This window comes from Muntiacus reevesi, chromosome 3, assembly GCF_963930625.1.
Source record: "Muntiacus reevesi chromosome 3, mMunRee1.1, whole genome shotgun sequence".
Lineage (NCBI taxonomy): Eukaryota > Metazoa > Chordata > Mammalia > Artiodactyla > Cervidae > Muntiacus > Muntiacus reevesi.
Window position 1 is genome coordinate 117,445,350 of NC_089251.1, and position 16,974 is coordinate 117,462,323.

A 16,974-nucleotide genomic window follows, 5' to 3' on the forward strand; every position below is an offset into this window, starting at 1 on the left:
ATAAAATATCATGCATGAATAAAAGATCCATTCAAAGTGTAAAACAGATGGATAGATTTTAATGTAACCCAGTATAAAAGTTCAAGTTGATGTGGTATTGGTCTACTGGAGCTGCCATAACAAAATATCACAGACTGGGGAGCTTGAATAATTTCTTTCTCATAATTCTGGAGGCTGGGAAATCCAAGACCAAGATGGCAGCCAATTCAGTTTCTGGTGCAAGCTTTTTTCCTGACTTGCAGATGGTCACCTTCTGAGCTGCTCCAATCTGATCCCCTGTCTTCTGCATCTGCATAGAGCTGGTACCCTGGGAATTTTTTTCACCATCATCTAGGTCAACAAATTATGGTCTGTGGGCCAAATCCAGTCAGTCACTTGTAAGGGAAGTTTTAGTGGGTCACAGCCTGCTCACATTATTTATATAGTTTTCTTTCATGAGTAACTGTAACAGACCACATGGTCTCTAAAACCAAAAACAGGTTTACTAACTGGTCCCCGACAAGGAAGTCTGGTGACTTGTGATCTAGGCAAGTCTTTCACTTCTTTATTGTATGGGTTTATTAGTTTCCTGAGTCCCATGTCTTCTTCCTTCCTGATTTACTCTTTCTTTTCGGTGAAAGCTTCCTGAGAAAGGGTATGGAAGATGAACAATTTTTGTTTGAGACCTTGCATGTCTGAAAACGTCCTCTCCTACTCTCACATTATATCGATGGTTTAGCTAGGTACAGCATTTTAGCATGAAGGTCATAGTCTTTCATAAATTAGAGAACTTTGCTTCATTGTCATCTAACTTCTAGGGTTTTAATAAAAAAGTCTTAAGTTTTTTCTGAGTTCTGATCTACTGTATGAGCCTCTTTCTTTTTTTTTTATTCCTCCTCTTAGAAGCCTATAGGATCTTTTCTTTGTCCTCAGTGCTCTGAAATTTTATGACAATGTGGCTTGGAGATGGTGTTCCCATTACCATGCTGAGCAGTACGCTCTTTTGGCCTGGAGGGTCACATCCTGCAGTGATGGGGCATCTCTCTGAATGATCTTGTTGATGATTTCTTCTCTCTTCCTCTGTTCCCTATTTCTGGAATGGTCACTGAATAGATGTTGGATATCTCGGACTGGTGCTCTACTTTTCCTCTCTTTTCTGTCTTATTCGGGGACAATTTTTCAACTTTATCTTCCAATCTGAGCCCTGAGACTTCATTTCTTCTATCATGTTTTTAATCTCATGCTGTTAATGGAATTTTTAAAAAAGAGCTCCTTTCCCCCCTTTCTGAATGTTTCTTTTTCAAAGTACCTAGATCCTGTAGTACAGATACTTTCTTTTAAAAGGGAACTCTCTGAAGATATAAAAAAGTTTCTTCTCCTTATGTGTTGTTTAGTCATTCAGTAGTGTCTGCCTCTTTTGCAACCCTATGGACTGTAGTCTGCCAAGCTCCTCTGTCCCTGGGATTCCCCAGGCAAGAACACTGGAGCGGTAGCCGTTTCCTCCTCCATTCCTTGTGTAGCCTGTTTTGTTCCAGTTTCTCCCCTCTTGTTTACTTTGGTTTTCCTGTTCCATGTTAGAGGCTTTCCTCTTGTCTCTATACAGGAAAGTGAAATGCAAAAAGGCTGATTTCTTAGTGAAATCCTAAAAAGCTCTGCTTGAGTGGGTGGAGCTTATTGTCCGCAAGCTTTACTGTAGGGAAATACAGCTGAGTTGCTGGTTGGGAAATCCTTGAGGTTTTTAATCTTTAAATCTTCTTCACCACTCAGATTCCTCAGAGAAAGCTTTTCCTATCTTCTGAGTCAAGGGTATATGCTTGGTTACTAGAATTCTGAGGTTGGTGGGGAAGAAAAGATGGGCCTCTTAATGTTTGGTGCGCCAGCATTCAATCAACCTCCCCCAGTGGGTCATGACCGCAGCTGCGTTTGGTGCCCCCCGAGTTCAGCATCCTTTCCTTTATCCTGTCTCGAGGACAAATTTCTGATCTTCTCCTAGGTTATGGAAGCGACAATCTTTTAAAGTAAACCTCCGACCAACACAGTGAGTCTCCTCTTTGCCCAGCTCTTCCCCACTTCCCAGCGATAGCTGCTGCTGTTAATTTCTGAACTTCTTCAGGGTTCCTCTGTGTAAACTGGGTTGTTTCTTGGCTCTCGCTATTGTTGGCTCAGGACTTGGCTTTCTCGGGACTGCTAAGTCAGTTACCACTCATCCATCTGCTTCTCAGCTTCCAAATTTTTGTTGCTGTTGTCTCCTCTCCCATTCTCTTTGTCTTTGTGGGTTTATGTCTTAAAAAAAAAAATCTCTTCACTGTTGTTTTAGTGAGGTTTTGGGAGGGAATGAAAGTAAATGTGGGCATTTGATCCTCCATCTTTATTTGGAACCTCTTTATAATTAAATATCTTTTTTTTTAACTTCTATTTAATATTACAGCATAAACAATTCCCATGTTCTTACTCGGTCTCCACAGTAGCTTTAGTGCTTCTGCAGCACCGCTCGGAGCCGGCACCACAGCTCACCCAGTCATTACCCTATTTTCAGAAGCTCAGCGTTGCTTCTGTTGTGGGGGAGGGGACTAGTTTCTTCTGGAGTCGTCTTTCATTTACCTATCTCATTTACTCCCTAAATTTAGGGAATGGCTGCTGACATCCTGCTTCCCTCTGCTCTCAGTCCATGGCTTCATTGCCTTGGGCCTTGATTGCAGCAAGATCTTGTGCAAATTTTGCTCCTCTTCAAACAGCACCATGATGCAGCACTCGTCTTTCTCTTTTAAAAAAGATTTATTTAATTATTTTTGGCTGTGTTAGGTCTTCGTTACTACACACGTGCTTTCTCTAGTTTTGGTGTACAGGCTTCTCATTGCAGTGGCTTCTCTTGTTGTGGAGCACAGGCTCTTGGGCACACACAGGCTTAGCTGCTCTGCAGCATGGGGAATCTTCCTGGACAAGGGACTGAGACCATGTACCCTGCACTGGCAGGGGGATTCTTAACCACTAGACCACCAGGGAAGTCCCAGCACTAATCTAAAATGTCTCCTTTCTCATGACACTTCAGAGGAAGCCTAATAGCCATCATTCATGAGGCCTGGCATTTGCAGGTCCCCATGGTTTGAGTTCACCTCACCTACCCAAACTCACCACCCTTTCCCCAAATGACCCCCTTCACCCCGGCCTGCTCTCCTAACTGCAGCCAGGGCCTGCCCACTGTGCCCTTCACAGACACCCTCTGCTGCCTCCCATGGAGGCCTCCCCCATGGGACTCTGCTTACACAGTGTCTTCCTTCACATGACACGCTGAAAACCACTGAGGTTCAGCCTTCTAAACAGACTGACAGCGCTTCTCCTCTGTCCTCCTCACCGGCGAGGTTCCTACACTGCCCTCATCCTCCCACCACGCGGCTCCAGACCAACGCCAGGAACACAGCGGGTGTTTATGAGGGAGTCACCGAACGGAAGGGACACGTGTGTTAAGGCCTTACCTTGCCCTTCGGAGTTAGCGTCCAGATCACGGAGAAGGTCAGCTTGTCGGTCATGGGATTGAGGCTACACAGCTCTTCACACAGCAGCCTGGGAAGCATGGGGACAACCTGTGGACAGGGAACAGGCCATGAGCAGTTCTGCCCGATCTGCAGCAGTTACCCGCCAGCAGAGAGGCAGCCCAGGGCAGGGGCTTCCTTCCGGTGAAGAGTCTGAGCTTCCAGAGTGAGATGAACATGGTGGAAGCTCTTTTCCCTGAAAAATTCGGCAGAAAGACCACATTATCTGATACTTTTCCATGAGGCTTTAACATTACACGAGAAAATGAACTGGAAAGCTGAGAACTGGTAATACAGGGAAAAATACATGATAGCAATACAAAAATAACTACATTTACTATATAGTAAAATTGAAGTTCAAGACTCAAGAATGACTTGTACTTTTGGATATAACTATCTCAGTTCAATGGTATACCCTCTTTAATTAAAAAAAAAAAAAAGAAATCCTCTTCAACGTACTTTCAAATGATGATTTATAGCCATCCTGCAATGTTATTTGTTTTCTCTAAAATTCCAAAGACAGAATGAGTGGCTCTTCCTGGATGTCCTAAAGATACTTCTGTCTCCCTCCTGCCTTTAAATCTTTTCTTTCTCCCATAGTTTTGATCAATGACATCATCATTGACTCCCATCCTCCTTCTGAACTAAAAATGGCCATTATTAACAGATGTTTGCCCAACACACTTACTGCAGGCCTCCTGGATGTGCAGTGTCAGGCACAGGGAACACTGTAATGGAGCAGCAACTGTGCACTAGCTGAGGTCAAGTCAGCTAGTCAAGATTCTTCCTCAGCAAAAGCAAAACAAACCCCAGTGGTATCTTATTCTGTGTGAAGAGTATTTGGACATTTATTCTGTTTTAGTATGTCACAGTAACCTTTGATATGGAAAAGCACACACCAGTAACCAAAAATGTTAATAACTATATGGCATTACTCAGCATTATTCCGAAGGATGCTGCATCTTTTGTATGCTTAATGACCTAATTATACCTAATGACCACCTGAAGGCTTCTGCTAACAGCTTTTTATAAAAATTAATTTTATTTATTTATTTAATCTTGGGGGCTGTGCTGGGTCTTCGTTGCTGTGTGGGCTTTCTCTAACTGTGGTGGGTGGGTTTCTCATCGCAGTGGCTTCTTTTGTTGCAGAGCACAGGCTCTAGTGCACAGACTCAATAGTTGTGGCAGATGGGCTTAGTTGCTCCACGGCATGTGGGATCTTCCCGAATCAGGGATTGAACCTATGTCTCCTGCATTGGCAGGCAGGCTCTTTACCACTGAGCCACCAGGGAAGCCCAACAGCTTTTTATAAGGCACCTACTTTTGAAAAAGTTTTCTTGCTATTGTTTTTATACCATCTGTTCAGATGACACTGTATTTTCTTTGTTAACTTGTTTAATGAGTATTCAAAAGTGATTTAAATAATTAACATTTTCTTGCATGTATTGAGTGGTTTGCAAAATAACACATATTAATCTGCATAAATGTACTATAAAAATGGAGAAAATTTTAATACCACATTGTCTCAGGATTAAATTGTAAAGATTTCACATAATTTCAGTATTTGGACTAGGCTATGGACTGAACCATGTCTTCCCCAGCCCCTAATTCCTACATTGAAGCCCTAACCCTCAATGTGACTGTACCCAATACAGTCAGCTCCCAAAGGTGAGGTCTTTATGTGTAATCAAGGTTAAATGAGGTCATAAGGGTGGGGCCCTGATCTTATAAGTAGAGAGGTCATTCATGGCTCCCTGCCCTGCACACACACAGAAAGAAAGCCTTGTGAAGACACAGCCCTCCACAAGCCAGGAAGAGATTCCTCACTAGGAACCGAACTGGCCAGCACCTTCCTCTAGGACTTCCAGCCTTCAGAACTGTGAAAAATAAATGACTGTTTGTTAAGCTGCTCAGTCTATGGTATACTGTATGGTGGTCCAAGCTGAGTAAAACAGAGTAAATCGAGTTTGTTGAGTGTGCATTATTGGGTTCTTCTCTGCACTGCATTACCAGACAATTATACCAACTGGTAGCTCAGCTGGTAAAGAATCCACCTGCAATGCAGGAGACCCCGGTTCCAATTCCTGGGTTGGGAAAAGCCCCTGGAGAAGGGACAGGCTACCCACTCCACTGTTCTTGGGCTTCTCTGGTGGCTCAGATGGTAAAGAATCTGCCTGCAATGTGAGAAACCTGGGTTCCATTCCTCGGTTGGGAAGATCCCTTGGAGGAGGGCATGGCAACCCACTCCAGTATTCTTACTTGGAGAATCCCATGGACAGAGGAGCCTGGCGGGCTACAGTCCATGGGGTCAAAAGGAGTCAGACACGACTGAGCGACTAAGCACAGCACAGCATTTCAGTAGCAAGCTGCTCGCCCTGCGCACCTGCAGTCCAGGGGTCAGTACCTTTTTTACAGATAGTCAGTGTTTCTTCTCAGTGTTCAAGGCAGTATCTTTTTTCAATCATACAGCTGAACATCTGAGAATGTAACATATTTCCTGACTTTGTGTTTTAGTGTTTGTGAAAAGAAAGTCATTGCAACTAAATGCAACGTGGTACCCTGGACTGAACCCTGGAACAGAAAGATAATTGGTGGAAAGACTGGGGAAATCCAAATAAAGTATGGATTTAGTTAATAGCAATGTTCCAATGTCAACTTTTCAGTTATGACAAATGTACCATGGTAATGTCAGACCTTAGCAAGGGGTGGGGGAAGCTGGGTGTGTGGTATACGGGATCTCTCTGAACTATCTTTGCAACGTTTCTGTAAACTTAAATTTATTACAAAAACAGAAGAGTTTATAAAAAGAAGGCCACGGGTTTTCATTACTTGATCTCTTAACTGTTATAAATCTTTGACAGTCACTGTGACTGGTGTGAGGTTGTTACACATTTAAATGTGGAAGACGTTTATGTTAATGAAATACAACCTGATCTATTTTTACATATTGGAGATTGGGGTTAAGATTTGATGTGCAAAAAGGCCTTTACCACTAGAAAAACAAAAGAGACAGACATAGCGGGTCTTACACTGTGTGATTTGGGAAACCTAGTGTAATTCTTTGAGTCTTGGCTCTCTCATTAGTAAGCCAGTATAGGAGATGCTCAAAGTGTGCTCACTGGCCATCCCACGGTCTGCCAGGTCCTTCGGTCCCCTAAGGGGACCGCCCTTCTTTGTCAGCCTTTGCCTTGGGCCCCCTTCTAGTAACCAGAGCCACCTGGGCCTGCTTGCTGCTCCACTCATGCACCTGTGGTTCCCTCTTTCTGGAGCACCTTTCTGAGAGTTTCGCATCTGGCCAACTTTTTGTACATCCTTTAAGATTCAGCTCATCAGCATCTCTGAAACAGTTATTCAGATTCCCCCAGGGGGACTAGGCACTGTGTTTTATAACTCCCTCCTACCTGCTCCTGTTCTTTCCAAAAGGACTTGAGGTGGTTATAAACTGTCACTCATTATATCCCCCTGTGCTCTCATGACGCATCTTCAGCTCTTGCTCTCGGCCTAATTGCTCCTTTATGTGACTCTCCACTTCTATAGACCACGGAATCTTCAGGAACGAGGACTGTACTGTTTCTGTCTCTCTGTCCCTTGCTTTGACACACAGCAGGCACTTTCAGTTTACAAATGAATGACTGACTTTCGACCAGAAAAAAAATCACCTATTTTTTTCTATGTAAACTGTTTATCATTATCACATGAAACATTTTATGAAATACATAGTAAACTTCCACTTAAACATCTGTACTTAACAAGTTGATAGGCAGCTAGTATTTTAAGTATATGATAAGCCTGCTTCCCAGGTGGTGCTAGTAGTAAAGAATCCACTTGCCAACGCTGGAGGCCAGGGTTGGATCCCTGGGTCGGGAAGATCCCCTGAAGAAGGAAATGGCAACCCAATCCAGTATTCTTGCCTGGAAAACCCCATGGACAGAGGGGCCTGGTAGACTATCGTCCCTGGAGATGCAAAGGGTTGAACACAACTGAGCACACATTATTATTATTGTTGTTGTTGTTATTAAACTATTCTGGCTATTCTCTCTTAAAAACTATTGGTACACTCAGCAGCTGCCCAAGGTTATAAACACTGCTTGATATTCTATGTCTTACACAGATGAAAAGAAGCTAAACATTAAAACTTTTGGGGTAGTATAATTATGCCTAATTTTTAAAGGGTATTTCCTTTCAATAAGCTTTCACTAGATCTTAGGGCAGGATTCAGATGGACTTCTGAGAAAACAATCTTTATGTCCATACAGTTTTGTAAGTAGACAGTTATTTCCCAGAAGAAAAGGAATGAAGTTGTCACAATTACATTTATGGTTTGGCGTGTCAGGGCCTCTCATAAACTGGGCTCGTTCTCTGCTGGTGTCACTGGGACTGCCCCGTGACACATGGCACGTGTGTGAAGTGCACAGCACATCAGGGATCCCTGTGGGAGGGAGGCTGAGAGACAGAGAGCCACTCTGAAAAGTGGCTTCTGCACACACCAGTTCTGTTAATTCAGGGGAGACTTGCCTAGACAGCAAAGTGGTCCCCACACTTGTTGGCTACTTGAGACCTGCCGCGGTCCTGGAGAGCCCCTGGGGTAAGGTGCTAAGTACAGAACACAATGTCTAACTGGAAAAGAAAAGTGAGTAATCAGCAGGTGAGAAACCACTGACCGTCACCAGCATCTTGCGAACACATAGGCATCCCTCATCCCTGAAGAGTTTTCCCCAGTGTCTTTTTCAGCTTCATTACTCAGTGTGGCCCATGTGGCGAGTTCCTTCTAAGTTCTCAAATGCTCTCACTTTCCCTGTCCCAAATCTACAGACCCACAAGCCCTGACAGTCTTGCGCAGGTCCTGGCTGAGCGGTGATGGAGAAAATCACCGTGAGGAGCGCCCTTCCCCTCCCTCCCCTATTCCACCCAATCAGCTCCAAGTCCCACAGGTTGTGCATTGGAAATCTCTCTAAGGAGTCTTTTCCTCTCCCTCTTCTGCTGTTCGAGTGTAGAACCTTCGTCTGTCTTGGGACATATCCTAAGTGTCCTAAACCAGCAGCAGAGTTTGAGAGTTGAAATTACTCTGGGTAAGATTTCTGTATCATTTTCCAGACTTTCAAATCTTCTTACTAAATTCCACCCAGTGATAATCTGCAATCCTATTTACATTGGGATGCATTGTCTTTATCTCCCCCAATGGCTGATGAGCTGAATTCAGAAATTTTATTTTTTTGCTAGTCCCACTAATGAGCAAAGGCCCAAACATCATCATGAAGGCCAAAAGGTCTTCAGTACGAGCCTGTACCCTCCATGTTCAGTGGCCAGGAGCTCTCAAGAGGAAGCCAGCAGAGGGCCCAGAATTCATCTCCAAAGAGACAGCAGAGCTGACAAGGGATGCTAACCTCTCCCATGTAACTGGCCCTGGTCTGCCATGGAATGTGATTGATAGATTGGGAGGAGACAAGTCTGGGGGTGGATGTGAATGCTCCTTGTTCAGGATGTTCCTCAACCATCAGGCTGAAGACATCTACTGCTCTATTCTCTGGTGTCCAGTTGGACACCACCAGGGCGCTCAACTTGCCAGTGATTCTGTGAGCAAAGATCTCTCTCTGCTTTGGGGTGGTTACTCAAAGCCTCAAGGGCCCATGACTGAGGGGAGGGGCCCTAGTATAGATAAGTACCTTTCTGCTCTGGTCTCACTGTTCCTCAACCACACAGTGGCTAAAGTGACTTTCTATCTTAGTCAAAGGAGACGATGTCACTTCCTTGCTTGACCTCAAGATGAAACCCAAGCTCCCTGGTCTGCCTTTGAAACGTCATCTCTTGGCTCCCCCTACAGTTCATACCCCAGCAATTCCAAACTATAGACTGTTCCTTGGATGTTCCATGCATTCTCTAAACTCTAATTGAGATGCTCTCTCCAACCACTTTTGTCTACCAAGGAATTTTCTACTCACAATTTGAAACATGCTCAAAAATCAACTGATGAAGCCTTCCTGGCTCTTGAAAAGGGCTCTTCTCCCACCACCAATCCGGGGAGAGACAGTTTCTCTCTCCTCTGATGCTTCCTCACCACAGAGCATTTCTGTACCCACAGGTAGTCCAGGGTATTGTCACTGTTCCCTGCCTACCTCCCCTGACTACCCCAGGGCAAGATCAGCCTCTCTCTTGTCTTTACAGACCTGGTACACAGCCAGTACTCAATAAATGCTAACTGGTGACACTTCAGGTAGCAGAAAAGGAAAGGGGCTTAAAGGGTGCTAAGTCTTCTTACGCCTGTTTTAGGGCCAGAATCAAAGCTGGGTCAAGGCAGATCTTAAAAGCCAGTCACAGGAAAAAAGGACACTGAAGATCCTATGCTGACTTTCTAAGCATTGTGGACCAGGGCTTAGGAGAGTGGAGAGAAATTGATCATTTAGGTAAATTGCCCAAGGCAGCTGGGTGGGGGTACCATCAAGATTATAAAATCTTCTGTTAGCCTCACACAGCAGAAACATCTGCTAAAGCCACAGCGGGCAGGCTGGCCAAGTTCAGCAACAGGTTAGCCAGGACAGCCCTGTGACCAGAGGAAAGGGCCACAGAGGGGGAAGAATCAATCATCTAGGAAAAAAGGAACAGGAGGGACTAGCCGTGATACGGGGTCACAACAGCTCACAGGGGCCAGGCGGCAACACCCACTGGGGGTTCTCCAGCACCAGAGGGTGGAGGCAGGCTTCAGGGGCTTCTTCTGCCCCTTTTGCCCAGGCCTCTGCCGGCTCCCAAAACTCCCTCCCACCTGCAGTACCCACTGGCTATCAGAGCCTGAGAACTTGGTGAGTTTTTCCTCCTGTTCTCTGAGGACTTCGAGGTTTTAATGATAAGGTACATTCAGCTAGCTCCCCACTCACAGGCTGAAATGACTTACAGCAAAGAGATAATTCATCTGCCAGCCAACATCTCTGCTTAAAGAGTTTTCTTTTTCATATCAACACTTCCGTGAATTCTGAATTCGATCAACTCTTTGCTCCACAGTTTGACATTAACAAAACATCAACACTCTGACAACCTGCTGGGGTCATTAAGGAACATCTTAAAACTCTTTGGACTCCATATTAAGACAGGCTTCCAATCCCCATCTTTGATCTCTATTATAAAGCAGTACCAATAAAATATCGTAGAGATTTATGGGCAAACTTTCATTTGAGCTGTTTCACACCTAAAATAACACAAGTACTTGAGCCAACAGGCAGAAAATTTAGGTTTAGGTTTCAACTGTTTAGGTTTTATTTTTAAAACTTATTCACTTATTTTTTAAACATTACCTTAAATTCTATTATTACCTTGTTATTTCTCTCTCAGAGAAGATAGCTTGGGGATATTAAGTAACTAGATGTCATATCCTTCTGAGCAGGACAAGACTAAGCTGAGGTAGACAGGTGTCTCCTATCCTAACAGATATCTACCTTTTGTCAAAGAGTGCTTTTTCACAGGATTTAAATACAATAAACAAATTTATCTTTTCTTCTAAGTGCACCCTAATGTTAAGGAGTAACTAAATATGTATTAGTGTGAATAAAATTCCAACAAAAAGAATTTCATGTATAACATAGTAAGATGATATTTGGGGCTTCCCAGGTGGCGCCAGTGGTAAAGAACCCACCTGCCAATGCAGGAGACATAAGAGACGTGGGTTTGATCCCTGGGTCGGGAAGATCCTCTAAAGGAGGGCGTGGCAACCCACTTCAGTATTCTTGCCTGGAAAATCCCCATGGACTCCCCATGGAGCCTGGCAGGCTACAGGGCCATAGGGTCACAAAGAGTCAGACACGACTGAAGCAACTTAGAATGCACATGCATGATGCTAATCTGGACAGTAACATGGTATCTGGACACAAGATCTGTTTCACTGTCTACTATCCTAACCTATGGGAGAACCTCCCAAATCAAGCTTAGACTATAATACGTCAGTTACTTATAGGTGAGTAGCGCAGAATGAAAAGAGACTGATGCCAATCCCTACAGATGAGAAATCAACGGGCATCCCCGCCCCGCCACCCCCCAACACACACACACTCCGCCCCCGTCTGATGAACGAGAGACAGAGAGAGAGAAACGATTCTGCCAAATGAGACAGAGGGAACCTAGGTGGGGGGTGGGGAGAGCAGCAGCTTTGAAGCAGACTTTTATAGGCGAAGTCAAGTGAAAACAGCAGAAAAGTTCCTGGACACGGTCCTTTAAGAAACACAAATGAGTAGGAAGAAAGGTCAGAGCAGCGGTTCAAAGGAATCAGAACACACAGCTACCGCTGCCCAAGGCTGCGGGCCGGCACCACTCACGGATGCCAAGCTTGGGGGCAGGGCCCGGCAGCAGGAGCTGCTCGCTACTCGGGAGCACCAGGTCCTCCCTCCACTCAGTTCCTGGCCTTTCAGGGTCAAAAAGCCCCAACTCTGCAGTCCCAGAGAGAAATGCTAGAATGGTGACAGTCACAAAACCAAAGGAAAGAGAAGAGCAAAGGAAACAGGCTGATTAGTTACTTAACTCAGTTTTCATTTTCTGAATTTGAAATGTAATTCTTGGCTATAAAAAGGAGAGTGCGGCTGCTAGATAAGAGAAAGCCATCTGCTTGGAATAAGAACCTCTAGTTGGGCTGAAATTTCTTAAACATTTGAATCTATAGGGGAAGAACATTTCACATTTATTCACCTCATGGAGTCTGACTGCTACCTCTATTTCTCTTTCCATCACAACGTTATAGTTTTTGCAGATAAAAGGGGTTTTAAAGTCTCATCTCCCTTCCCTAAGTATGGCTCTGGGCCAGACAAAGGCTGGATTGAGCCTACTGCATTTCTGGGCAGGAGACGTAGACGGGATGTCTCCAACCTGAGGTTATAGTAAGTGTCGTCAAGATACAAACATAAGAGCTGTGTTCTCAGGAGGACCAAGTCTGACTGGGGGTCTTGGATTTTGAGGTTGGTTCCTTTGCCTGAGTAGGCTGCTTGCATACACTAAAAGGAACCAGAGTGGAATGCTGAAAGTCACCCCAACAAGCTTCAGAAGAGAAAAGATTTCAACACACACACACACACACCCCCATGCACAATTCATAAGGAAGAGCTTGAAGTATTTTCACAAACTGAACACTCACGGGCCCAGACCAAGAATCATAAGACGTCCCCACCAGATGGGCCCCCTTCCTCAAGGGTAATCACTATCTTGTGGAGAAGGGCATGGTAACCCACTACCAGTACTCTTGCCTGGAGAACCCTGTGGACAGATGAAGCTGGCGGGCTGAGGTCCATGGGGTCACAAAGAGTTGGACACAACTGAAGCAGCTGAGCACCATCACTGTCCTGATTTCTTGCTTTGCTTGTTTTGAACTTTACGTAAACGGACTCACACAGGGTGTATTCTGGGGTCTGGTTCCTCTCCCCGCTGTGTCTGCGTGTGGAGCCATCATTCATTCACTCTCACACTGCACAGCAGCCCACTGAGTGCCTACACCACACATTTATCTGTTCATCCTCCAGCTGATGGTACTGAATAGTTTCTAGTTTTTTGGCTACTTTTAATAGTGTTGCTACAAATACTCTCATACATTTTCCTTCTAACACGTGCATGCATTTCTGTTAAGTATGTAACTAGAAGTAAAACTGTCAGGCCACAAAGTATATTTATACATTCAACTTTAAAAGATTCTGCCTATCTTATCACATTCAGATTGCTATAATAAAAATATCACAGACCGGGTGGCTTAAACAACACACACTAATTTCTCACTGTTCTGGGGGTTGGGACCTCTAAGATCAAGGTGATAGCAGAGTCAATGTCTAGTGAGGGCCCATTTCCTGGTTCAAGGATGACACTTTCCTGCAGGATCCTCATATGGTGATGAGAAAGCTCTCTGGGCTCTCTTCCTATAAGGGCACTAATCTCATTCATGAGGACTACACCCTGATGGCCCAATCACCTCCCAAAGGTCCCAGCTCCTAAGATCATCACATTAGGGATTAGGATTTCAACACACGAGTTTGAGGGGGAAACAAACATTCGGTCCATAACTCTGAATGTATGCCTTATGAGACCTAGACTTGATGATATATTTCTCACTCCAGGTCAGCCTATCAGAAGTGCAATATCTTCCAAAGTAACTCATGGCTCCTTAGGTACTAGTGGGCTACTCTATACTGGGGAAGCTCAGAAATTGATGCTACTATGAATGAGGATATTGAATAAAGGCATGAGGAAACTGTGGGCAAGGAATGTCATCAGTAGAAATGGGTGTCACAATTACAATACTTCTTCTGGTCCCAGTTGATAGGTCTTATTTGGTTGTGAGTGAACATCGAATGGAATATGAACTTGAAAAATGTTGAGTAGACCTTCCAAAGGCACAGACACACACTGAGGGCCAGCACTGTCCATTCACATGGATAGAAATGGAATGGTGATGGCTCAGGTTTCACAGCCATGGGAGGGGAGGTCAGGCGGCAAGCCTCACGTGCTGATGTTCAGTGAATTGTGTGGGTAGCGCATTCGGGCTGCATTCTCTTAAGCCACCTATACCTGCCCATGGCTTGGACACAGGTGTCATAGACATCGTGTGGGATGGGGGTCACACAGAAGTCCTCAAACATCGCATTTAGGTTTGAACAGACCACGGAGGCCAGACAGGGGCGTGGATGTTTGGACATAAGCTAAGTCTTTGGGGTAGAACACCTCCTGTTCAGATGAGGATACAGCTTTCCATTCCCACTGAGGGGTGACTGAAGGTTCTGGGTCTTTTAGTATCACTATGCCTAGAGGTTACCTGTCACTGATAACACACTGTTAATTTTAACTGAGTCTGAATGGTTATGCAGCATCTGACCCAGAATTTCACAGCTCAATAATCAACTCCATCCCCCTCTCTTTCAGTATTCTCATATCTGGAATAGCAGAAAACACCTACGTGGTGGTTCTGAGCACCTAGTGTAAATGGCAGGCAAAATTGAACACCTGAAGAAACCAGATGTCCAATTTTCTTGACAGCGTCTTTTGCTGAGCATAGATTTTTAGTTTTAATTAAGCCTAGCTTATCGATTCTTTCTTTCAGAGGTGTGCCTTTGGTATTGCATCAAAAAGGTCATTGCCAAACTAAGGGCATCTAAGTCTTCTCCAGTGTTATCTCGTAGGAGTTTTATAGTTTCACATTTCATATTTAGGTCTGTGGTCCATTTGAGTTAATTTTGTCCTTTCCCTTCTGAGGGCGTCAGTGACTGGGGTGGACAAGCTGGATGTGTGAGAGGAACTTGGTAAATACTAGACATCCTAGGAAATTTTGGATTGTCTCTGAGGACTCCTGCTCTAGAGCTGCCAGCACCTTTGTGGGCACAACACAGGCACGTGCTGAAACTGGAGTCCAGGGATTCCAGAATGTACCCCTCTCGGGGTTGGCATGGAGACTGCTGGCATAAGTTATCCAAGACCATGTGTGTAAGGGGGATTGGAGTGCTGGACTGTACAGGACTGGGTTGGGGAAATGAATGAGGATTCTACTACGCAACAACCCTTCTGCCCAGCAGAGATTCTTACTGCTAGCAGACGGCTGGGGCACTCACAGGCCACATGACATGGCTTATTGGAACCTGGCCAGGGACATGCCTGGAAGTCTATCGTCCATATGCCACACATGCTGCCAGGTATGGCTGAGGTGCTCAGGCCTCAGAGCATAGCTCCAGAAGGCCCTGGGACTGAGGAATGATAGAGTATATAATATCACCATTATCCAAGGTGACAACCTCGGATGACAGCCATGTTGAAGCTGCAGCGACTCTGGCCAAAGTGGGCTCCTGAGACAAGAAAGAGAAGCTAAGAAACCCCTGACACAGCTGATGCCTCTATTTGTACAGAGCCTTGGTTTCAGACTTGAAAGGAATGTATACTATAATAGCGGGGCGAACTTACAGGCCTTGGGCCCCATGCCAATAATGCGTTTGGAATGTGGCTCCTCTGTCTTTGTGTCTGAATACACCCTTGGCAGATGGCATATTCTTGGAAATGATGTGATGGGGAGGCGGTGGGCATGGTGGTGCCACAGGGCCATGCAGGAAAACTGACATGAAATCATCAGTGACAGTTTTAAGGTCTCTACCAAGTAAAAAAACAACGCACTAGAGTACTGCCTCTTAAAAAGATCCACTGCCACCCTTCACATTGCCAGGATGACACGAGTCCTTCCCTTTAGGTCTGTGGTCCACCTGAGTTAATATTTGTCCTTTCCCTTCTGAGGGGGTCAGTGATTGGGGTAGACAAGTTGGGCATGTAAGAGGAACTTGGTAAATACTAGACATCCTAGGCTAAGTCCTATGGCCATGGTCCACTCATGATACAAGCACGGGCTCAGGCTCCTGGGACCCCAGTGGTGGGGCATTTCCAGAGTGAGCAGCGCACACAGGAGCTGTTCCTCATGATTTTTTTAAGGACAAACAAACAAAGGAAGATAACATAATAGAAGCACGTTTTTCAACCCAAGAAACTAGAGACTGATTTTTACCTTCTGAACCAAGTAGACACTCGTAGCTCTCTCAGCAGCCACTTTATCCAGACTGGATCCTTCAGGAACAAAGTAACTGACATCAGCAATGTGCACGCCCACTTCAAAGTTGCCTGTAAATGCAAAAGAAGGTTGATCAGCCTGGAACCGAAGGTCAGGGTGACCCCTCCTGGGAATCTACTCCGAGAAGGCAGGTCGCTCTCTGAGGTCAGGGGGCATGGAGCCCAGACTGCCGCCTTCAGGCTCTCCATCGACCCTCTGGGGTGTGCGCTAGGGTTACTTTCCTCACTGTAGTCCAACAGATGAGATTTTTTTTTATCCTGAATAGACTACACTAACCATTTTTACAAGATGTTTATCACTGCTAAAGTTTTCTTTGTCTTTGAATAAACATCAGTACACTTGCAGAAGACTCACTTTGGATGATGAATGAATCCTTTCAGCTCACCAGAAGGAATTAGGCCCTAAAGCCTCTGAAAGCACTGCCCCTTCGGTCTATGCCAGCCTTCACTCAGCCCCAGGGCTGGCCTTTCTACCTGATTTCACCCTTCCCCCCACCCCACCCTCCACACTGCCGCTAATTCCTGTCGGAACCACAGGTCCAGTGATGTCGAGCCTCTTACTCATGCCCTTGCACAGGCTCGCCTCAATTCACCTTGCCAGCCCTACAGCTCATCTTCCACGTACTCTCTATGCAGACGTCGTGGGAAACCTCTTCCCATTCCCAGAATGTATCTTACCTCATTTCACACGGATGCTTTGCTTGGCTCATGCTTTTTCTTACACTTGGGATAATAATTGCAACAGGATTTGCCCACCCAAATCCTTCTTACCATGTAAGGGTCGATGGAGACAGAATCCCAGAACAAGAAGAGATGCTCTGACCTGATTTCCCCCACCTGCACTGCTACAGTACCTAACCCATAGCTGAAGATGCTTACTGTGGTCTTCTTTTCAGAGCTATCATCACTC

At 45.2% G+C, this 16,974-nt stretch overlaps 1 protein-coding gene across 3 annotated transcripts in view; it reads right to left on the reverse strand.

The window, feature by feature from the left end:
• The window catches only part of DIS3L2 (DIS3 like 3'-5' exoribonuclease 2), a 364,225-nt gene that overhangs the window by 107,213 nt on the left and 240,038 nt on the right, over positions 1-16,974 (reverse strand). For all 3 annotated transcript variants that reach the window (XM_065930351.1, XM_065930349.1, XM_065930352.1), the window contains 2 exons: positions 16,003-16,115; positions 3,453-3,560 (listed from right to left, as the gene is read on the reverse strand). In XM_065930351.1, coding sequence (XP_065786423.1) covers positions 3,453-3,560; positions 16,003-16,115 — 221 coding nt within the window. The remainder of the gene's footprint in view (positions 1-3,452; positions 3,561-16,002; positions 16,116-16,974) is intronic.